The following is a 23,597-nucleotide window of genomic DNA, read 5'->3' as shown; positions in this document are numbered from 1 at the left end:
AAACCGTATATGGGGGGGATCCCCATGCGAAATCCAACCCATCAAAATGTAAATGGGCTGTGTGAGCATCACCTCCATCCCTGGGCTCTCCTCAGGGAGCAGCAGCCACACTGGCACCCTCCCGGATATCTGCCGGCTGCAGGAGCCCCCAGGGCAGCTGCTCCCCACTGAGTTTGTGGGCTCCAGCGTGCTCCCTGGGCTGTCTTGCGGTGCTCAGCTTTCCACCTACAGAGCTGGAAAGGACAAATGGGGGAATTTCAGCAAATTCCAGGCACAGCCAGTCCCTGGGGTAGGATCTGGCCAGGCTGCATTCACCTCATTGGGAAATACTGGGCAGACATTGCAGCTATTTCCATTTCCCTTCCATCTCCTGGCACAAAGGAGACTCCTGCACAGTTTCCATTGCAGCCTCAGTCCCAGTGCGGCACAGGGACTGGGGCCACTGCCAGCCCACGGGGCTTGGGATCCTGCTGGATCTCCTCTACCTGAGGGAACCCGGTCAATCTGATTTAAATGGAATTAAGGAAAAGAAAAAAGCAAGCCATGGCTTTGCCCAGAGGGAGTAAAGATGGTCCTGAGGGTCTGGCTAAGAGGGATGCAGAAGGTGCCAATTCCTGCTCTGTTAGAGCCCATCTCTCCCTAACGCTCATTGCCTTCAGTGGCATTGATGCTGAGGTCACCGTAGGTGATGGGCAGCAGAGCCAAGACCCTTCAGCTGGGTCCCCCTCAACTCCACCCAGGTGAACACTCATCTCTCGGGGTCTGTGCAACTCAGGTGTCCCTCAGCATCATCTTCAGGCTGCGCAGTCTCCCAGCTGGGTGCTTCCTGAAAATGCTCTTGGACATGCTGTGATGGCACTGAGATGGCAGCGGCCAGGTGGGATGCCCCCAGCCCTGGCTTCCCGCTGTCACGCTGCCTCTGTCCCCCTCTCTGCAGCCTCTTCAGGGGTTTCAGGAGGGGATGGCTGGAGAACAGCTCGGAGACCTGTACAAAAAGCAGCCTGTCAGCAATTTCCTCGTCATCTCCTACGTGGCTTGGCAGGAAGGATGCCCGGTGAGGCTGCACCCCAGACTCACCTGTGGACAGATCTAAAGCACATAGGATGGACCAAAAGCCTTGAAGACTACTGTCTTTCACTGCTCTGTTGGCTTTTAGACTGACACCAGACAGAGGAGGCTGTGGGGGTCTTGGTCTGGTGCAGCTCTGGGACACGGCTCACGTTGGCCCTGCTGCAGGACATCCTCAGAGGAAAACAGATGCTCTTCCACCACCCCCTTGGACAGCTGCAGCCCAGGAGCAGGTCTGAAGTCCCCAGCAGGATGGGAGGCAAGCGGAGGGACGTGGGGGTCTGGGCAAGTGGAATGAGGACCATCAGCACAAGGACACACCAAAGCCGAGGGGCTCCAGCCAGCAAAACGGAGAACGGGGGAAGGAGGGCACCTGGGAGCTGCACGTAGGTGAAGAAAGGGTTGAGAGGAGGCTCTGGCTGGGGACCTCTAGGAGAGAATGGGTGCCAAGGGATGACTGGCACTGGGAAATATGTTGGGGCAGGAAGGGTAGGAGTCCCTATTGCCCACCAGCCACTTCTCCACCTCCTCTCTCCTCTCTGGACCATGGCAGACCCCAGCAGGGCAGTGTTGGTGAGAGAGCAGCTAAAAACACCTTGAAGCTTCAGCTGGAAACTACAGCCCCTCTAGCACCCACACGCTTGGCACCTGCGGGGCTGCTGCAGCATAGCCGGCTCCTGCTCCTCGGGGATGGTGTGGGGCAGAGGGACAGACCCGGTGCGCATGTCTCCAGGTGAGCCTCGCTGGAGCTCAGCCCGGCGTTGCAGCCCAGCAAGCTCCGCTGCCAGCACAAGCCTGGAGCACCATCTGCGCCAGCTAATGACTTGAGCTAATCATTTGGCCTGGCTTCAAGACTCCCCTTTTTTTGGCTGCACTCTCTGGTTTCTATCTTGTGTGGTTACTTTCTGCTGTCACTGAAGCCTTTCTGCTCCAGGGTGGCCGAGCTCTCCTAACTTTTTGCTCTGCTTGACATGGGTGCAGTTTTCTTGCGTTCCCTCCAAGATGTCTGGGGGGGCTTGTACAGCCCTTGCACACCCACTGGCCCCGCACACACTGCATCAACCCTGCCCTGTCTTTGCATGTGGGGCAAAGCAGCGGGTTTGCCCTGCCGTGGGGTACAACTGTGTGAATCCTCCTCTGCTACTTCACTGTGGCATCATCACAGAGCATCTTCTTTACATCACTTGTCTCAGCTGGGGTCCGTGGATTCAGCACCTCCATGGGGAAGGGATTTTGGCCCCTGCTGCGTGCTCCAGATCCCAGCCCATTGCCTCTCCTTTCGGCCTCTCGCAGGGAATCTCCTCGGAGGCGTTTCCCCAGTGCCAGCTCCCTGTGGCAGCACTGTGGCCACCTGCCCCAATAAGAAGCTCCCGCTAACCCTGACACCTTATTTTCCTTAAAGGCAGTATTCTGCAGGAAAGCTGGAAGCAGCGTGCAAATGCCCACGTGCGTGTGCAGGCACAGGCACACGTGGGGCTGCATTTGTGCATCTGTTTCCATGCTCACACATGCCTTCCCGCGCAGGCATCAGTGCCCAAGTGTGGGACAAACTCTGGTGCTCTTCCACAAGCCCTGCTTTTAGGGTAAAATTTAGGGTAAAATTAGAGCACCCTCACGTGCATGTTTTTTAACCTGTCTTAGCCTAAGGCCCACTTAGCATCTGAAGAAAAAAACACACCCGTGTGGTGTTTACATCTGCAGCCACAGAGACACCAGGGTAGATTTCACGTGCTGGTTCGCTCCTGCCATCAGCTCATGCTTTGCTGTTTGTGGTTGCAGATGTATTCGGCTGGGCCTCATTTCTAGGGGGTTTTTGCAATCATTTCACAATCCCCTGACACCGCAAGCAGCACAACAAGGAGTCCCGCAGAAGGCAGGGCCAGCCTCACAGCGCTGGATGCAGTGCATCCCCAGCAAACGCAGGGCTGTCTCCAGCCCTCCTGCAGCAGCCCCAGCTGACTCCCAGTACATGGGTGTTGGTTCCCAGGCTCTCAGCAAAGATCAGGCCAGAGCACAGCCTCATTAATAACTTGGTTTAATGCTGTTTTCCCAAACCAGCAGGGAGCACAGAGCCCCTGCTTTGAGCAAGTAGTGCTTGTCCAGAGAGGGTCAGAGTCAGAGGGACAGGCTCAGTGGTGAGCAAAGATGCCATGTACAAAACCATTTTGTGCATCCGTGTTTGCTGGCATCTCGGGACCTCTTGGTGGGGACAGCTGAGCAAACAGGACGGCTTCATCTTGCTGGGCAACACAGCTGCAAGAGAGGTGACTTTCATGGTCCCCCTCCCCTGTGCCAGCAGTTCGCAGACACTGCACCCCCGGGGACGCAGCGCCCAGGGGGGCTGCAAAAGCCAGGTCCTGGGGGGTGACTGTGTATGGGGCAGGGGAGCAGTCCCCCCATGCCGCCCTTCCCACCCCACCAAAGCCCGTCACAACAGCCAGAACGAGTGAGTTTGGTTGTAAAGGATATATTTTATTGCCTCGCATCCTGTCCAAAAGCCAGTCTGGCAGACGGCCGCGCACTCCCACGTGGAGACAGCAGCATGGAGCCAGCTCAGCGCCCGTCCCGTACTCAGGGCCAGTATCTTGGACTTCACAGTTTCTTTACACAGCCTTAAAATAATAGACCTATAACGCCTACCTAATAAAGTGATCAAGCCAGATAAATGTGCTTGATAGAAAGAGTCAGCTACAAGATTTACTCCAGCCAACACGCAGCCTTTGCTGATACTGTTAATCCCCGCAAATCCTATTATTGCAATTATATGACTTAATAGACCTTTACTGACCAAAGTCCACGTCTGAAGTCTCTGCAAGCAGATAGCACTGCGGCTGCAGTACAGCACTTCAGTTTGCTCCTTCTTGGCACACTGCAGCGGGTTTGCAAGCATGGGGAGATTTCCCCGCCAGCCCTGTCCCGGGGATCTGTCCCCCCTCTACTTGCAGTCTCACCTTATGGTGTCTTCAGGTTAGTGACTTCTCATTTTACTAAAGGTTTAGGATAGAACTGCTGTCAAATGGCAGCAGCGTCTCTGCGATGAATTTTGCAAAGTCTTCTATTCCCGCACCTGCACAGCCTCACATGCAGTTTTCACCATGTGGGCTTTTCAGACTTGGGAAGAAAGTATACAAGAGTTTCTTTTTTTTTCAGAAAACTACGCATTTGGCTTAATAATGTCTGAATATCTGACAACAGCAAAACCAAGAGAGATAAAAGGGTAAAATTCCGCTAAAATGAACAATTTGTTCTGATTTTGCAATTTTGTCCCTAAAAAAAAAATCAAAGGGACAAATCCTGACTATGTTCCTCCAAACTACACTGCAACAACGCACTATTTTTAGGGAAAGCCTAGAACGGCCCACAGATATAGCCACACTGTCATCCCCACTGTCTCCAAACTCTCCATCTCAGTTGCTATTAATTGCCATGTGAAGAAGCAGCCAGGAAGCAGCCCGGGCAGGACCACAGGGACGTGGGACCTGCCTGGCACCCCACAGTCCTGCAAGCCGAAAAGGAGCAAAAAGGTGAGAGGGAAATGAAATGCAGCCATCGTTTATTTGGTAGAAAAATAAGAGCAGTCTTCCAGAAAAGCCAGCCTGCAGCATAAAGGGTACTCTGTGAAGCACAAGGAGCCAGAAGTAGAGCCTTCCAGGAAGACCGAATTAAAGCACAGTCTTTACATATAAATACAAATGTATAAAATCCCCCCAAAAAAGTCATAGAAAAAGCTGCCATCCTGCCAGGCTACAGAAATCCCCTCTCACTTCCCCCTCGGGGCCATGGCTCAGCTCCCACATGGGTCCAGGTCCCCACTGGCATGGCCGTGGGGCGAGCGAGGACCTGGGTGCTCTTTGCTGCTGAGAGCACCCAGCCGGTGCAGGGGGTCCCGGCTGGGGGGAACTCTGCGTCAGGCGTGGCAGCACCGAGGGGGCTGCGGAGCAGAGAGCAGCCCCCTCGGCCAGCCCCGTCCTCGCCCCGGGGCTGGCGGGCAAGTGTGCGGTCTGTGGATGTCCATTGCCAGGCAGTGGGTCGGTCATCGGTGGGGAAGGCATCCGTCCTAGGGGAGAGGAAGGCAAGGAGGGGGCAGTGAGGTGGAGAGGGTCTCAGCAAAGGCACCCACCCCAGCCAGGGGGCCATTGCCTTGCATGACGTGCCTTGCCTGTCCCCAAGCATTCCCTTGCCCCAGCAGCTCCAGAAAGAAATCTGATTTTAAGGCAAGCGCAGACCAGGAGGGAGCTGTGCTCTAAGCACCTCCACACTCCAGCCACGGCTGTGGCAGCCCTCCCAGGCTCTGCCCTGGGAGCTTGGTGTCTGCCCTTCCACGGGGAGGGATCTGGGATGGGGGGCAAGACCCCCACCCCATCACCCTACTGCCCCCCACTCCCCTTTGCCTACCTCTTCAGGCCTGACTTAGACCCGCTGCCGCTTCTGCCGCTTGGGTCTGCCCCCGGTACGCGGGTTATGTCCCTTCTTCTTGTCCTTCTTGTCATTCTTTGCCTTCTTGTCCATGTTCTGCATCAGCTTCTGGACGGCGAGGTCGGTGGGAGAGGCACAGATTTTCTTATTCTTCTTGGTGGTAAAGCTGGTGGTGCAGGCAGAAAGGTTTGCTGGGCGATGGGCAGGGGGGAGGACATGGGGAGGGGGGACTTAGCTGGATCCAAACTGCTCCAGATGGTCCTGCCTGCAGCAGGGTACTCACACAACAGCACGCAGCACACATCCCGACTCAGGTCCCTGGAGGCTATAGGACTTCACCCAGTTGCTGGAGATGGCTTTCCGGCTGTGCTTCAGGCAGCAGTCCGTGGCTGAGCTGCCAATGCCTGGGGACAAGGGGGAGACATGGGATTTTGGACCCTCACCCAGCCAGGGCACTTTCCCATCCCCAGGGGAGCACGGCACAGCTGGCTGATGGCCCAGGGCTTGCTTGGTGTCATTCGTGGGAGAGGTGCTGGGGCAGCACATGAGGGTGGGAGCTCTCAACCCCAGTACTCAGTTGCAGGTCAGACCCTGCCCCAGGGATATTTCACTGCCAGCGGAGAGGAAACTGAGGCAGAGATGGGTTCCTTGCAAAGGGTTGAACCTCGTTCTCCTGCCTACGCTGTTCAACTTGGAGTTTTGCTGCCCCACCAGCCACGTGTACACACATGTGCTCCCAAGCCAAGCAAGCACTGCAAGCCGACGCCGCACACCAACCAGGCTTGCGCACACGCACACGTGCCCTACACACGACTGTGTGGCAAACCCCAGCCATGCACGCACCCAAATGCACCACAAACACCCACCGTGCACTGCCACCGCACCACCCAGCACCCTGCACAGACCCCGCCGAGCACCCATCCCCTGCCCCATCGACCCATAGGCGGGCAGGAGGGCTTCGTGCCGCTCACCTTGAGCCTGGGCGATGAGGAGGGTAGCAGCCAGCAGGAGCAGTGGCAGGAGGAGGCGCAGAGCCATGGCGGGTGCCGCGGGTGCTGAGCTTGGCAAGGCTGGGAAGCAGGATGCGCACTGCTGCCTTGTGCTGGGGCTGCTCCTATTTATCTCTGGACGCTTTGCTTTCATTTTCGGCCCCGCCTGGCAGGCAGCCCACCAGCCGTCAGAGGGCTGGGTGATGGAGAAGCGGGAGGATGGGGGATTCCTGTAAGCTGCAAGCCCCCCTTTACGGATGCGTCCTGTCTTGTTCCCAGCTGCCCATCACGGTGCGGGGTGCCAGGTGGGGGGCACACCAGAGACACGGCCCTCATCGTGGCTAGATGAGTTTGTGGGCTCCTGTTTCCTATCCGGTCCTGCAGCCTGCCGCTACCTGCTCTTGGTGGGTTGAGTGTTGCTGCTTGCCTGTTTACTCCCCAGACAGGGACCCTGGCGGGTGTCCAAGCCATTAGGAAAACCAAGGAGTCAATCTGGTTTGCTTCCCCACCTCGTGCTTTTCTCCTGAGCAAAACACAGGCGAGAAGGGGCTCAGGGTGACCCCATGTCTCAGCCCCCTGAGCCTCCATCTCTGTCCAGCTGCCTCGGGGGCCTCCCCAAACAGCTGAATACATCTGTAGGGCTGGGATGTGCAGGGGCTGGACTGCAAATGGGGCTGGGGGAGATAGCAGAGCCCACCGTGCGTTGGTGCTGATCCATGAGTGGGGATGAGTGGGGACCTCGAATGGCTTGGAGGCATGGGCTGACGGAAACCTCCTGAGGTTCAACACAGACAAAATGTGAAGTCCAACAGGTGGGACGGCATGATCCCATGCAGTCAGACAGGTTGGACATGGCTGGAAAGACAGGGACCATGCAGAAGTGGACCCGGAGGGCTGAATAGGAACCCTCAGGGCACCCTTGTGGTGGCAAAGGCCACCCAAAGAGATGGCCACATGGCTGGACCAAGCCCTGAGCAAGCTGGTGAAACACCGGTCATGCTCTGAGCAGGGGATGGCCACAGACCTCCACATTTTCATGTGATTGCCAGGGTATGATCTGGAAGAGACCAAGGATGGGGTTTCACAGCCGCTTTGGATAACCTGTTCCAGTGCTTGAAATGTTCTCATGTTGGAAACATTTTCCCCGCTTTTTAACTGGAATTTCCCTTGATGCATCCGGTGCTGCTGCCTCTCGCCCTCCCCAGGGCCCCTCCGAGAAGAGCTGGGCACCGGCGTCTCTCCAGCCCCCCCGGGCAGCCAGCAAGGAGCCCCTTTTGCTGTCTCATCCCCAGCTTCACCACCCCACCGCTCACAGCCCATCTTTGCCTGCCCTGGCCTTCAGCTCCTCGGCCAGCCCTGCTCCTGCTGCTTGTGTTAGCCATGTCCTGGGAGTGCCAATGGGACGCAGGGCTGTGATGGGGTCTCCCCAATGCCGGTGGGGGCCAAGCCCCTTCCTCAGCCCTGCTGCCTGAGCCCTGGGGTGCAGCCCCAGGACTTTTCACCAGTTCCTGATAAGGACCCTCATAAACAGATATCAAGGGCAATGAGCAACCCAGGGAGAAGACCAAAGTCCCAGCTGCTGTAGAAAGCAAGGCCACGATAAGATGACCAGGCTCTTGCCCCCTCAGCGGGGAGGGGGCAAGGCTGGTATCATGGTGGGGGGGCTAACCCACAACTGCCCTGCAGCCCTCTCTTGGGCAAGGAGACTGGCAAGCTGCAGCGGCTTGTTGCCCTCCTCGGGGACAAGTTGGGTGCCTGGGGCAGTGTGGGATCCAGGGCTGTGCTCCTGTGGCTTCCACCATCACCTGTGCAGAAGAGAAAGGGAGCTCTCATGCTGGGGGGTACCAGTGCCCAGATGGGGGGAGGCAGCTCCCCATGCACTCATGTGGCACCGAGGTCGATGTCTCAGGCAGCAGCCCCTGGGGCATGCAGCAGGCACGGGCCATGGGCAGCAGTGGGTTGCCTGTGGGTGCATCTCCCCAGGGTGCCTGGCAGCACAGGGAACTGGATTCTGGAGGCATCCTATGTGCTGTCACCCATCCCTCCAACCCCAAAGCACCGGTGGCATCAGAACAAGGCAGGAAATGGAGAGCCGCACTGGCTCTTACCGCCTTTCCAGCCTCTATTTCTGCAACCTTTCCAGGCAGCAGTGCCCAACTGAGCACCTGGATGAACCCTTGCCCTTGGCACATCTGGGACACTGTCCCACCCCAGATCCATGTGCTGGAGAAGCTGGGGAAGCACTGATCCTGTAGCCATCCACCCTGGTGAAGTGTCTCCCAGAGCCTATGTGGTATGAGGACAAGGGATGTGGAAGGAGAGGAGACCTGTCACAGGTTGCCCCCAGCATGGACTGGTCCAGCCCAGGGCTCTCTCCACTCCTGAAGGAGCCCAGGAGAGCTCTGCAGTCCCAGCGCAGAGCCCAGCTCCATCCCTTGCCCAGTCTCAGCCCCAGCCGCAGCAGCAGGCGCCTGGAAAGTCCCTGGCTCTCTGCATGTTTTCGAGACACTGCAGCAGCATCCTCCGGCCAGAGGCCAGCCCCAAATACGGTCTGAGCTGCTGAAGAGGGTCAGGGCATGTGTTCACTTCACAGGCATCAATCTTTGGCAAGTCTCTGGTTGCTGCAGTTTGCACCCTGAAGAACGCAACCGACTGAGCAGACCCTCACTCCAGTACCTCCAGGGAAGGTGGACTGGAGAAGACCCAAGAGTGAATAAACTAAGGGTAGGGGTACTTGGTCATTGCTCTGGCTGAGCAATGCAGACGCACCTGCATGCCTGATCAGCAGGACCTCATGGAAACTGGCATGGAGGTCCCTGTCCCACCTCCCCTCCTGCCTCCCTTCCCTCAGAGCCCCCAGTTCAATCCTTCCTCCCCAAGTCCCTTGCTCTATCACCTGTCCCCCCAGCCCAGGGAGAAAGCAGGGAGCTTCTGGCAATGAGAGAGGCAATGAGCATCCCTGTCTGCAGGGGGGTCGCAAGGCAGACGAAACTTTCAGGATACAGAGGAGCTGCTGGGGGCGGGGGGTGGAGGCAAGGCTTTTTGGGGCTCTCCAACACCAGCAGCCTCCAGCAGCCTCTCAGCCAGGTACAATTTCTTGCAGGCACCCACATAAACCCATTTCTCACCAGCTTGGGCTCCTGCAGCCTCCAGTCTTTTCCCAGAGCTCAGAGGTGCAGGATGGAGACAGAGAGAGGGAGGGGGGCATAACTAGGCAGGGTGCCCCTCCGCAGTGTCTCAGCTACAGGGAACCCCTTCCTGGCCCCAGGGTCTGTGTCAGACACTGTACAGAGGCTTTGCAACAGGGCTTTGTGCAGTGGTGCCTCCAGCTACCCCCACACTCGGGCAGCCCAGCTCCAGCCCTCTGTGCATCCCTGTGGTGGAGGGACCTCCAGACTGCAAGAAGAGGGGAGGGTGTCCTAGGCAGAGACTACGGCGTCCCTGCACACCGAGTGTGCAAATACAGTGGGACCATAACAAAAGTCACCAAATCGCCTTGCTTGTGAGCCTTTCCCAGGCAGCAAAACCACTGTGGGAGCTTGTAGGGACTCACTCAAGCCTCCATCCCAAATGCTTCCCATGTTTGTACCTCACATCCCAACAAGTTCTCAGGTTTGCCCACAAATTACTTCCCTGGCTTCCAGCATGGCAGTTGCCTGGCATCTCACCCCGTAATACCAGAAGATCCTCTCTCCTGACCCCACAGCCCTCTTCTCATCCAGCTCTGGGCTGCCCTTCAGCCCTGCAAAAGCCCTCAGCTCTTCCCTGCTTAACCAGACGTGTGGTCTGCTCCCTGGGGGGCTCAGGGCTGGGAGCAGAAGCTCCTTGGGCGCATGCATGGACCAAAGGCATCGAGGGGAGCCAACCAAGGGGACTGGGAATTTCCAAATCCTTCTGGACACTGCCTCCAAGTTAAAGTCACTGCTAACAGGAACAGGGTCGCACAGCTCTGCTCAACCCGCTGACCAGCAAATTCCTTCCTGCAGAGGCCCCGATTCCCAAGACCCAGTGCAGAGGTAGTTTGCAAAGCCCAGCGTGGAAAACCCCCATGACTGAGAAGGGGAGCGGGCTGCCTGCCAGGCACACCGTATAGAAACGCCGTATAGTGAAAAGGTCCTCGGGAAGTGGGAAAGAATTGCTGGAAGCCAGCAGCACACGAGCCAGGCAGGCTCCCTGCTGGCTGCTGCTTTGTCCCCCCCAGTGTTCAGCGAGGCTGATGGGAAGAGCGGGATGAGCACAAGATGCTGGGAAGGGCAGGGAAGCCAGCTCCCTGGGAGTCCCCTCCCTGCACACGGGTGCTGGAGCCAGCCGGGCTTGGAGAGGGTCTTTGACCAGGAGAAGTTTGCCCTCACGGCCCTGAACACCCTAGGTGGAAATTTGGTTTCCCAGCTGGGTACGGGTGCAAGGAGTTAACCCTTTGTTTGCTAGCACACCTGCAGAGTGGCTCAGCCACTTTGGGGTAGGACAGGCTTGCTGATGGAAAATGTGCAGGGGGTTAGCGAGCAGGCTGAGAGGGACCCGAGCAGGTCCTGCACCATGGCAAGATGCCCTCTTCCTACAGCATCCTCTGCGTGGCATGGAGCGCTGCCAGTAGTGCTCCCTCAGACCTAAATGCAAGGAGCTGGGCAGTATCTGTGTTTTGTCTCCCTGTGGATAGCACGTGGTCAGGGTTGCTCAGCTCTCACCCCTCCTGATCCAGGCATTACCCAACATGTGGGATCCTTTGGGCTCGGGCTGTTGTGAGTGTGTATATGTGTCGCTACCTCACCAGGAAATATATTCAGTGCTGAAAGGGGTGATGGCTCAGAGCCTGCCCTTCCATGGCATGGTGGAGACCTCCATAGGGTGGCCAAAGTTCGTGGTAGAAAGGGGACACGGCGAGAGACTCCTGCTCTTGGCAGAGATGCTAGGCCAGAGAGCAGCAGATGCTGCAGGGAAGAGGGAGTCGACTGGTGTTTACATAACCCTCCAAAAACTGGGCCCCTCTCAGCTCTTCCACCAACCACAGGCCCAGCCCTCCTTCTTCCACTGTGAAGCACATCAATCCTCCATCCAGAAATCCCACGGTTCCTCATACAGCAGCGTAAAACTCGGTGGAAACTGCTGGCACCAACCCAGCCTTCGTTGAAAGTGGAGATGTAACAAGTCATAAATCCTCTCATGGCAAAGTGAGCAGCAGCCCCCAAAGCAAAGTACAGTGTGCATGCCAGCCGCGCCAGGAGCTCCGCGCAGTTTGGAATGGGTGGGTTGGCTGGGCTCTGTCCGGGCAGGGATGCGCACACACGTACACTTCGTGCAAAGGCATCGTCCTGGCGTGTGAATTCAGAGAGTCTGGAAAAGTTGCTGGGAAAAAAGCTGGCCGAGTGTTGTTGGAGAGGAAACTGCTCCTTCTTCATCTCCGTGCTGAGAGATGTCGGACTTCGTACTTGCAACCAGGCAGAGCCGTGCTGCAGACGCCCGGCGTCCGCACAGCAGCTTGCTCTGCCCCACGCTTCTGGCACGAGCTCAGCTCCGCGGGCTGGAGAGCCCAGATCCAGCCTCCAGAGCAAACAGCAGCTGGCACACACAGCAAGTTCATCAGGAGGGGGGAAATGGAGACAGAGAAATTAAAGACAGCCAAAGGGAAATGAAGCAAAACATCGAGAAGGCTCTGGAGGGTTTGCAGAAGACATGAGAGCAACACGTGAACTAGGAAATGGATACGCTTCAGCCAAGACTGGAAAACACCAGAGAAGGGTGAAGCTCCTGGTGATGGCTCAGCTGGCCGCGCTAACCAGGGAAGCCACGGTGGAAAATGCAAAAGGCAGAGAGAAAGCAAAGAAAAAGGAGGTGAAGCCCCACAGGGCGAGGAGCTGCCAGGCACCGACACCAGGCAGAGACCCGCCACGTTGTCTGCCGACTTCATGGGCCACAAGGATCTGGACTTGGCATTAGAGGGAGCACGGGTGCCAGGAGGGCACCCAAATAGCGGAGGACTCAGCCCTTTCCAGCAGTCTGCACAGAAAGGAAACAGCTGCTGGAAGGGACAGAAACAGCCGGGGTGTTCCGGGAGCCCCGCTCCGCACTGGACAGGTTTCATCTTGCCTGGATATAATTAAAAGATTAGAAGTAATATACTCCATACCTAAATATAACTAGTCATTAACAGTAATTCAGAGCAGCAGGGCAAAGCAAAGGAGCCGTCAAAACCCTGCAATAGCTGACTCCACCATGGGAGCAGCACTTGAGGATGTGAGGAGTGACCTGAGGGTCATTTTGGCACCCAGGCAGACAGGAGTAACGCAGAGGGGATGGCCTGCACCACCAAGGAGACCGACACGATGCACAGCAACCTCCTCCCAGGCACACACAGAGCAGGGACTAACCCAGGTGCACCAAAGACCTGGGGAATCAAGACTGGCCATTTGACCTGGCCATCAAACTGGTCTCCCAGAGGAGGCAGAGGGGAAGAGGCACCCACCAAAGTACAAGTAAACAGTGTTTGGATCCGGGACTCTGCTTGAAATGCCGCAGCCGGCCGGCAAGCATCTGAGCTCTGGTTCGGCGGGTGGCTGCAGGCAGTGTGCAATGGGCTGAGATCAGTGTGAGGGGCTGGAAATTCCCTTTGGGGCTGGGGATCAGCAAGGTGGCTGTTTACAGCAAGGGAAGAGCTGCAGGGCCAGAAGCCGGGAGACCTCCTGGCAGCATCTGCCTGCCAAAGCCCTGCAGACCCTGCAATGGCAGGTCTGGGAAAGTCACCCAGGCAGTTTGCAAGCCTCTCCTGGAGGGTACCTAGCTCAGGCATCAGGAGGAAGGGGAGATACACCACCATATCCCCTCAGTGGGTCCCGTCCCAACGCCTTGGCAGCAGGGCAGATCCCACATGTTGCAGAGGTGTGGAGGAGCTCAGAGCTGCCCAGACAAGATTGAGTCCAGGCTCTGTCCCATGTAACCCAGAAGGGACTGACTGTACTCTTGTAGTCACAGTCACAAAGGGGAATTTACCCCTCCAAGAATACCATGAGGGCTGCAGCCCCAATTTCCATCTATGCAGGGCTCCATTCCAGGCCCGAAGGTCCCTGTGACAGTTGCCTGGATTGCAAACCCTCACCTGGCTGCACCAAGTCAAGGTTACAGAGAGAAGAATGAGGTTTACAAGACCAAGTGATATGGTTGGCATTACTCAATAGGCAGGGAAAGCATCCTCGGGACATGCTGCTGTCTCCACAGCCTACATCTACCTCCCATCTGACACCTGATCACATAGGCAAATACCACAGTCCCTGAAGCCCCTCGGGACACAGCTCTGGCAGATGTGGTCCATCCCATGCCCCTTGGGTTTCTCTCTCCACTCAGCAGGGAGACGAGGCCAGATCCAAATCTTCCCACAGATTTCCAGAGACAAATCATTCGCTGCCTGTTCCCATCTCTTCCCGCTCTCTCCAGAGCCTTATTAAACTCAGGCTCAATACTGAGTCGGGCAGGACGTGTCCCACCAACAACTCACAGCAGTGGCTTCACCCTCTCATCACAGCCCAGGGTTAGCACAACTTTAACTTAAAAATAGGCTGATCTGCTGTAGTGGGTTAACCCCTGTAAGCAGCTAAACGTACAGCTCCCTCGCTCCTCCCGAAGAGGGATGGGGGAGAGAATCAGAAGGGTGAAACTGAGAAAACTCATGGCTTTAGATAAAAGACAATTTAATAGGTAAAGCAAAAGCTGCATGCACAAGCAAGGCAACACAAGGAATTCATTCACTACTTCCCATTGGCAGGCAGGTGTTTAGCCACTTCCAGGAAAGCCTTTATCATGCTGATGAAGTAAATACCTTCATCACATGTAGCGGTTACTTGGGAAGACAAATGCTGTAACTCCAAATGTCCCCCCTTCCTCCTTCTTTCCCCCAGCTTTTATTGCCGAGCATGACGTTTATTGCTGAGCTGGTTGTGCACTCCCAGCTTACCGTAAAGACCTTGAGATTGTGCAAATACAGTTCAGCAATAACTAGAACATCCTTATTTTATCAGCACTGTTTTGGTCACAAATCCAAAACACATCACCATGCCAGCTACTATGAAGAAAAGTAACTCTATCCCAGACAAAATCAGTACAATCTCCACCCCTTATTCAATACCATTTATGCCATGCTTAGGTCCCACACCATCCAATACATCCTCATTAACCACCACCCTCCCTCCCATCCTTTGATTTATACACAGATATCATTCCCTTAGTCCATGGGCCACCCCTGTGAAATGGCCATAAGATATCCATTGAATTCACTTAGTCGATGACTTTGGGCACCATCTGTGATGGTGGTCGCTCAGGACAGGAGAGGTGGTGTGTTGCGTGGAGTTACTGGGCACCAAAGCCAGCTCAGGTCGGGTCACTGCTGCACTTGCACTGCTTCTTGTGAGGCTTGTCCTCCACTGGTTCAGGTGGTTCCTGCTATAGTAATTCCTATAACATGCAACTCAGATCACGGATTACAACAATGTAAAGGTATATCCATTACAATCTCCACCCCTGGTCCCTATGGACCAGGCCATAGGGTTTAACATTGCAATGAACTCCTCCCCTTGTCCCTGCTGCGCCTTGGACTTATCCATGGGCCACAGTGCCTTCAGGGGAGAACCTGCTCTGGCATGGCCTTATCTGTGGGCTGCAATCTCTTAGGGGTGTTCTTGCTCCAGTGTGGCCTTATCCATGGGCCACAGTCTCTTCAGGGGTATACCTGCTGTGGCGTGAACTTATCCATGGCCACAGACATTTTGAGGTGTTCTGGCATGGCCTTACCATGGCTGCAGATGCTTCAATGTGTACCTGCTGCAACATGGACATATGCATGGCCACAGACACCTTGGGGTGCACCTGCTCCCACGAGGACTCATCCACAGGTCACAGTCCCCTCAACTCAAGTTGACACTGGAGTTCCAGCCTGTCCAGTACCGCAGCACAGAAACAGCAGCGATGCCCTGGCCATCTGCCAGCCCAGGAGCATCGCCATTGCTGTTATCAAAATGTTCCCAGGCACAGCAGAGTAAAATGATAAGCAGTATGGCAAGCAGCAAAAGCAAAAAGCAGTCACTAACAGGCACTAGGCTCTAATATACAATGAGGCAAGCAAGCCTCATGGCTAATGCAGGAGCCTGCCAATTAGCTAAACAGTTATAACAGCTATAAATTCAGTCTAGCACACTTCAATCAAATCTGTCATTATCTCACACCCTTTGAGCCCTGTGTTGGGTGCCAAAAAGGACTCTGTCCCAGCCCAAACCAGTACATCTGCTATCTCCTACAGGAACACCTTTCTATTCCCTGGTTAGAGCTTCACCAGCCCACTCTAACTCTGCCCATGACGCTGTGGAAGCCCCAGGTGGGATCACTGCAAGCACAAAATGCAAGAGCCAACCTCCTTCTGCCACTGAGGCCAAAACACAACAGTCAGGGAGCTTTATTTTCATAGATGTGAAGGATGGAAGCCATGGTTATGTTCATCCTGTCTGACCATAGGCCAGGAGCTATCATCAACTGAGCCCACTGTCATGATCAGTCAGGTCAATTCCTCTTCCATAAGCACAACACAGGCAGCCCTGCTGTCCGTCAGTATGTCCAGTCCCAATAGTTTCAGCAGCCAAAATAACCTGTACTTAGAAAATATGTGGCTGGCACAAACGCTGGGAAATCACAAACAGGGCATTGGAGTTGATGTACCCTTGTGCACACATACATCATCAGGCCATTGCTGACACCATTCAGTTCTGGAGTCAGCCTTTCAGAAAAAAAATCATTTGAAAAAAGGGTGAGAGGGGATTTATAAAGAGATTTTACAAGAAGCTGATATGGCATATCCAAGCCAGAACCCCCTCCTTCATAGCACTGGGGAAGCTTTAATAGATATCTCTAATGGGCAGGAGACTGGTGTGCAGCCTTCACAGGCACCCGCTTTGTGTCCCACCAGATTTGCCTGTCAACGGTAGTCATCAGGCACATTTACTGACTCAAAGCTGCAGGGTCAGACCAGAGCGCAGGAAGCAGTTCTCCGTCTATTTGGTTGGCCATGGCCAACAGTTTGTTCCCCACAGTAGCTGTGATGATGAGCTCTTTCATGTCTACAACATCCAGTTTTCACAAGGAACACCCCACAAAATGAGAAACATCAGATACACCTTCTACCTGATATATCAGAAGGAAATCCCACAATGGGCAGGAGGGACCCCTTGCCTTCCCAGGAATGGAAAACTGGTGGCACTTGTGGATATTGCGAAGCAATTCCAAAGTCCCTAGCAAACCCCAGGCTGCTCTGGGATGCTGTCAGGTCAGAGCTCAGGATGAACCTGACCCAAATGTCCATGCTTCCCCTGCGCTCCAGAAGCATGAGCTGCTTCTCATTCCACAAGACCGAGTTGCCCTGGAAAAAGGATCTTGGCTGAAAAACAGTGAAGAAGCTGGCATCTCTTCTGGAGAAGAGCCCAAACCCTTCCTCTCTGACCTGGGGAGATGAACAAGCAATCTGCCTTGGCCCATCTGGTACTTCCCACAGCCCAGAGTTGCTCTGTCCCGATGGGCTAGTGTGTCCTGTCTCCATCCTCCTGATATGTCTTCAGAGCCTTGGCAGGCAGATGCTGCCGGGAGGTCTCCCGGCTTCTGGCCCTGCAGCTCTTCCCTTGTTGTAAACAGCCGCCTTGCTGATCCCCAGCCCCAAAGGGAATTTCCAGCCCCTCGCACTGCTCCCAGCCCATCGCACACCACCTGCAGCCACCCGCTGAACCAAAGAGCTCAGATGCTTGCTGGCCGGCTGCGGCATCTCAAGCAGAGTCCCAGCTCCAAACACTGTTTACCCTGTGTTCTGGTGGGTGCCTTTTTCCCTCTGCCTCCCCTTAGAGACCAGTTCAATGTGACACACGAGGCCCTTTCCCCTTTGCAGAGGGTGATGGAGACAGCAAGATGGTCTTAATGCAGCCAGGGCTGTGGTGGCATGTAGACACTGGATAGAGAGACATCCCTGTGCACTGAAAGCAGATCTGCCTCTGGTGGCCGTGCTGTTGGGTGGCTCTGCACACACCCATGGGGCCTCGCACTCTGTGCGCTCTGAGGGTCCAACTCCCCATCTTAGGACCAGAGGTCCCATCCCCACCTCCCCCGATGGGTCCTGTCCTGACACCTTGGCAGCAGAGTAGACCCTGCGCGTTGCAGAGGTCTGGAGGAGCTCAGACTGCCAAGACAAGATTCAGACCAGATCGTGCCCCATGTATCCCAACAGTAATTGACTGTGGTTGCAATCAGAAAGGGGATTTTGCACCCCCAGGAAGACCACAAGGGCCACGGCCCTAATTCTCATCTGCGCAGGGCTCTGCTCCAGTACCGAAGGTCTCTGTGAGAGTTGCCAGCATTGCAAAACAACAGCCTCGCTGGAGGGAGAGGGGGAAGATGTACAAACCGGCAGCAGAGGATTGTGTGCCATTTCAGTGTTGAAAGCTCTGGGGATGCTCCTGCTCCCTTTGTATTTGCCTTGTGCTCCTACCTCTGGGAACAGGATCACCAGGGGTCTGCAAGCCCAGAGCCCAACTCCCACCTCGAGCTGCGTGCCCGCTGCCCAGTGAAAGGACCTTTGCACTAAGCCTGGAAAACCAAAGACCAAAGCATCTGCCCTCCTTGCTGCACAATGATGTGGCATCCCTTCATGATCCAACAGCCGAAAGCTTTGTGGACAGAGAGGGAAACTCAATGCTGGAGCTAAAATCAAGAGCAGGAGAGGTGGGGAGCAGAGTTCAGAGCATCTTCTGCTGCTTCCCAGGTGGGCATGGGCAGAGGGCATGGTTGTCCATGATGCTGGCAGTGCTGCAGGGTTCAGAGCTGCAGGAAAGGGGCTTCAGACTCCACACAGACACCCCTCTATTTGTCTGATGCCTCCGGTATCATGGGAAGGGGCACCACGTGCTTTTTTAAAAAACAGGATTTCCTCTGAAGCACCATCTGTATTTTCTCTTCCAAACAGTAAGACCCTGCCAGCCCCACAGTTTCCCTTGCCAGAGAGGTGGCGGCACACAGGGGCAGGGAACGAGGGCATGAGCCTCAGCACAGCCCTGCTGCAGCCTAGCAGGATGCCCTGAACCTCCCTGGGGTGCAGGACCCCCCATCTTGCTCCCATCTGCAATGGCCTTGCTGCTCTAGGGAGGTTGTGTGTCCCTGTCGCTGTGCTGTGGCAGCGCTAGCACACATAAAGATTGGACTAAGCAGGTCTGGGGAGAGGGTTTGGAGCATAACTGCCAAGGCCGGTTAGCATGTTTACATCCGAAAGCATACATAAATCACTCTGCTCTTCACAAGGGGAGGCTGGAACAGCCAGGGTGGACGGCCGACCTTGCATCTCTGCATGGCTCCAGCTTCACATGCAAGTAACCTCTGCTCGGGGGACCCCCATCTCCCATCATCAGGCCCATCACATCAACCCCATCTCCTCCCTGCCTCTCGTTCAGTGCCTTTTCATCTCCCGTCCTCATGATGTTAGCCTCTTTGCCCGGGACAATAGATCTTCCCGGAACCTGTTGAAATTTGCAGTCGCTGATGTATCACAGGGAATTAAAAGATTAAGTGTATCTCCAGGCTGCCGAGCCCAAGCTGAGCGTCCAGCCGAAATTGCACACAGCCGCTTTGGCTAGAGCACTGCAAAGATAAGGATAACACTCCAAACATCCAAGCAGCTCTTGGAGGTCAAGTTGCTCTCCCTTCCCACTTGATGTTATCTGCTTTGGGATCTCCTGAGTCACACACAGATTTCAGGAAAAAAATCTTGTCTTATTTAAAAACATTCAATTGCCAGAGACGTCCTCCAGTTTGGGGATGTGCTAGGGACTAAGTGTCTCCCCAAACACGTGCACCATCTTTCTGGTCACCCCTGTACCCCTGTCAAATATTGGCATAACATTTTCTTCTAAATCTTCTGGAAATCCCCGCTGACCTGAGACTTGGCCGATGCCTGTGCTCGGCACGCTTTGCTGGAATAGGCATTTTATATATGCTAAAGCGAGTGACGTAGGACTTTAGAAGAGCTCTTCTGGGGTGGCGCAGCCCATCTGAGATTGTACTCCCAGATCTCCCTTCGAGGACCTCCCTGAAACAACATGCAGCCTCCACCGTGGTTCCTTGACCGTAAGAGACCCCAGCCTGCTGGCCCCAAGCTGCATGGGAAGAGCTGGGTGCAGAGAGCTACAGCTGGGGGACCTGCAGCCTGGACCCACCACCAAACCGACCGGGGGATCGGCAGCATCCCTCGTGGGTCTCCTTGCAGGCAGCGATGCCCTCCTGCCCCAGAGCAATCTCACAGTCGTCTGGTCTGCACCGTGCAGGGCTAAGACTGGGCAACCCAGTGGTCTCCTCCAGCTTTAAACACCAAATGGTGTAAGCAGAGGCCCAGAGGAACAAGAAACAAAGGGAGATGTGGCACCCACACCTTCCTCTGTCTGTGCAGTCCAGCCAAGGCTCTCTTGCCCATCACTGGCTGCCAGACTGTCTGCCGGCTAAAGCCACCAGCGCACCACACACTGTCCGCTCTCTTTTCCCACTCCAAGGATGCCCCCATAAAAAGCTGTCCTTCCAGTCCCTCGGCACTAAAGTTAACACAGTGCAATTTCTGGGAAGCTTTGGATCTCACATGTGTTTGTCCCACTTCCCAGGCTTCCCAGCTGCCCAGCTGTTCCTTTCCATTTGAGCTAATCACAGAGATTAAGGCAAAGACCCAGCCTGGAAGGTTTGCAAACAGCTCAAGCCTGTTTCTGCAAACAGCTTTTGCAGTTGCACTCCTGCACATGGGCTAATAAACCCTGTGGCATCTGTGCAGGGAATTCCCAAGAAGGGTTCAGTGCTAACCTAGACCAGCCAGGAGCCAGCCACCAGCTTAGGGACACTGCAAACCACAGGGCCACGAGGCACAGGTCCTTCAAAGGGGAAGCTAAGGGAGGCAGCAAGGCTGAAGAAAAGGTGCCCAGGGCTGTCAAAGAGAAGACTCATGTCCATAACACATCTTACCACAGAGCCTGGGTCCTTGTGTCCCCTGTCCCCCCAAGAAGTCTGCCCAGCTGTCACCTCCAGCCTCCCGAGCACGCTACCACACTCACGCTCTCGGGGAGGGGGTATCCCTCCATCCTGGCAGGGCACTATGGAGCTGGGTGGCCAGCCCAGGGCTGATGGGAGCCTCCAGCCCCCCATCCTGACAGCCAGAGCCCCCCATCCTCGTGCTGCCCTGCGGCTGCAGGCAGTAGCTGCTGGCTGGAGCTGTTCACTACTAGATTGACTCCAGATTTTGCAGCCTTTGAACTCTCGTAGCCAGAAGACTCCAAGCCAACAGGACAGAGAAGCCATCCTGCATCTGTCCAGCTGTGAGCTGAGGTTTCTGCAGCCACCCACCAAGCGAGCTGCTGTCCCTGTCAAAGTAAACAGGTTATTCTTCCTCTACTAACAAGCTCGAGGGATTGCTTTCAACCCCCAGCCCATCTGTAGCCCCATGTTTGCCACTGTATGAAACAAGCCGCTTGCAGCTGGCCTCACTGTGACTGCATGGGGGAGGGAGGGGATGCAGCCAGCCGGTGGTCCTGATGGGCTGCAGTGTATGATGGACAGTTGACACACATGACCCTTCCCAGCCATTCAGCGCTGAGTCCCAAGGGATGGACGTGAGGGTGAGCTGGGGAGGAGGGAGAAGCCAGATGCTCCCATAAGAGGGGCTTGTGGTTGAAATGCACTGTTTTCCCCCAGCATGGTGGAGGTCGCCCAGTATCGCTGCTTTGGAGGTGAGGAAGACATTTCCTTGGGCAGTTTGCGTGCAAGAGCATGACAGTGGGCTAAAATGCACCGCCCTGATGCCCATGTGCTTTGGGGATACAGGGTGGCTGATGTGCCAACACCAGGGCAGGAGTAGAGCACACAGCCCATTTCCCTGGCAATGCAGGGACCCAAGCAAGCCTGTCTGGCTCCAGGCATGTTGAAGGGGGAGGTCTGTCCTTCTGTTCTTCCCCTCCCTGCCACCAGCCCCCCTCATCCTCCCCAAGGCCAGCACAACACAGGCTGGGGGGGTTTACAGCAGGCTCAAATGGCCGCAGACATTTGGGCTCACTTGCAGCCACACCAGGACCTCCTCTGCCTGCCAGTGAGTGGTTTTGAAGGCAGACAACAAGCAATGCTCGCACTGCTGCAAAGCACAAAGCTCAGGCTAAGCACGGCTGGATTTTGGCAGGGCACAAGGTGAGCAGGGATCTGGATGACCCGGGTGCAGGGAGCCCACCAGCTGTCCCATCTGCGGCATCTTGGCTAGAAAAGATCCCATCCCTTTCTCGGCACGGCCGGCCTTCCTGGGGTGATGTCTTCCAGGCATGACAGCCTGAAGTTTTTGTCAACAACATAAACAGGACAACTTGGACCCAAAACCTGGTCAGTTAAACCAGAAACATTGGTCAGATTTACGGAGGGGAGATTTTGAGACAAACAGTTTAATTAAGTGAGGAGCACAATCGGAGGAAGAAACAGGAAAAACACTTTCAATTCTCCTTTTTTCTTTTGAAAATAAGCGTGTTCCTGAAAGGCACGTGGGTGAAAGGCATGGGCTTTCCAGCCAGGGGAGCTGCCAGAGGAGCACTAGGGACCCTGCATGACCAGGAGACCCTGGGAACCCATGACACTGATGAATGTCCTCGCTGTGAACCGTGGTGAGAAGGGCGACTGTTTCTCGTTAGTCAGGAGGACAAAAGCGTCCCAGAAAATCACAGGGATGTGACCAGATAGAGAAGCTTTTTGTGTGACTAACTGTCCATGGATGAGGGGCAAGGGAGGATAAAAGGAGCAAAAGGAGAGCACATAGAGCCGATTTCTCAACTTCGTGATGTAGTGGCAGAGGCTGTCGGGCAGAGAGAAACTGTGGTGGCCATAGAGTTCGTGCCTTTCCCTGCTGGTTTCCCCATAGCTGCAGCCCTTGGTCTCTCAGCATCTCAACCACGAAACCAGGCATCACTTATTGCTTCAGAAAAGTCTCTTGCATTGGTAGCTCCTGATGTATTACCACAGAGTCCCTGGAGCGACGGTGTCCCCCTGAAGCAATGCTCGGGCTGCAGTGACACCGCTGGAACATCACTGTCTGCGCTGATAAATTGTGTGCATGCTCCCCTGCATGCTTTAGAGCCAGGCCAGCTAGCGCTGAGCTAAGTGTATGGGGGTGAGCAGGGTCAGGGACCATCCTCGAGGGACGGGGGATGCAGCCACTCTGTCCAGGGATGAGAGCTTGGCCCTGGGCTGCTCCCTGCCAGCTGGCCGAGGTGCCTGGTGGTGTTCCCGCGCACACTTAATCAGCTCATCCAGACCCAGCAGTGGCCTCATTAATCACTGACGGACATGGCTCCCACCAGGGGCTGAGACAGCCCAGCCAGCTTCCTTCCTCTGTGCACCCCACACATTCCCTGATTTACACCCTTCCGCCTCTGAAACGTAAGCGTAACCTCATGCCCTGCTCTGCTCCCGATGCAGACGTAAGTGTCCCATTGCTTTTTTCCCTGGAAGGCAGCTCTGGCCCATCACCCAGGCAGCTTGGCCCCCAGCTCCAGGACGTGCCCTGTGTGGGACGCCCCTGCCCCACACCGCTCTCAGCCATTCACCCCGCAGCCCTCTGTATGAAGCCAAAGCATTTAACAAACACTTTCCAAGCAGCTCCATTAATTTCCCCTCTCCCATCTCTTTCAGAGCTGGCAGAAGAACACATTGGGACGGGTCCGAATCCAGAAGGAAATGCTAGCAATCGGCGTCATTTCTTATCCAAGTTTGTCCGACTCCTCAGGCTGTTTGGTCCTGCTCTCCTCCACCAGCTCCCAGAGCCTTGTGCTCCAAGCAGGTCCTTGCCAAGACCAGCTCACCTCCAGGCTCCGACTGGGCACCGTGGACTGCCTGGGGTAGAGCAGGATTTCCTCCCACCAAGCATCAGGCAGTCATTTCTCCAGCCTTCCCCCATCCCTCCTTCAGGCTCCCTCTGCCCAAGACCATTTTCAGCTGCTGATCTCCCCAGTCTCCTCCCGCTGCCTTCACGGACTCACAAATCCATCTCATGGACTTGCAAACCAAATTAGGTCTCCAGTCCAACCTCCCATCCAAAGCAGGGGCAGCAGT

At 55.6% G+C, this 23,597-nt stretch overlaps 1 protein-coding gene across 1 annotated transcript; it reads right to left on the bottom strand.

Moving 5' to 3' along the window:
* Window positions 1-3,503: 3,503 nt before the first annotated feature.
* Window positions 3,504-6,578, bottom strand: LOC104017597 (eotaxin). Its single transcript, XM_087777640.1, has 4 exons — window positions 6,456-6,578; window positions 5,768-5,888; window positions 5,464-5,650; window positions 3,504-5,125 (listed from the first exon to the last, which is right to left on the bottom strand). The coding sequence occupies exons 1-3, from the start codon at window positions 6,520-6,522 to the stop codon at window positions 5,479-5,481; spliced, it is 360 nt and encodes a 119-aa protein (XP_087633766.1). The 5' UTR covers window positions 6,523-6,578; the 3' UTR covers window positions 3,504-5,125; window positions 5,464-5,478.
* Window positions 6,579-23,597: the final 17,019 nt, after the last annotated feature.

This window comes from Nipponia nippon, unplaced genomic scaffold (assembly GCF_047370975.1).
Source record: "Nipponia nippon isolate SJK-2023a ecotype South Korea unplaced genomic scaffold, ASM4737097v1 scaffold_40, whole genome shotgun sequence".
In the NCBI taxonomy this organism is placed as follows: Eukaryota; Metazoa; Chordata; class Aves; order Pelecaniformes; family Threskiornithidae; genus Nipponia; species Nipponia nippon.
This window is presented reverse-complemented; position numbering and strand designations above follow the sequence as displayed.

Bases quoted from the DNA above. Each gene is read 5' to 3' on its own strand.
- LOC104017597 (XM_087777640.1), bottom strand. From the start codon at position 6,522: ATGGCTCTGCGCCTCCTCCTGCCACTGCTCCTGCTGGCTGCTACCCTC. The intron at 5,889-6,455 runs GTGAGCGGCACG...CCTTGTCCCCAG, and splicing joins CCTCATCGCCCAGGCTCAAG to GCATTGGCAGCTCAGCCACG. The intron at 5,651-5,767 runs GTGAGTACCCTG...CTGCACCACCAG, and splicing joins TGTGTGCTGCGTGCTGTTGT to CTTTACCACCAAGAAGAATA.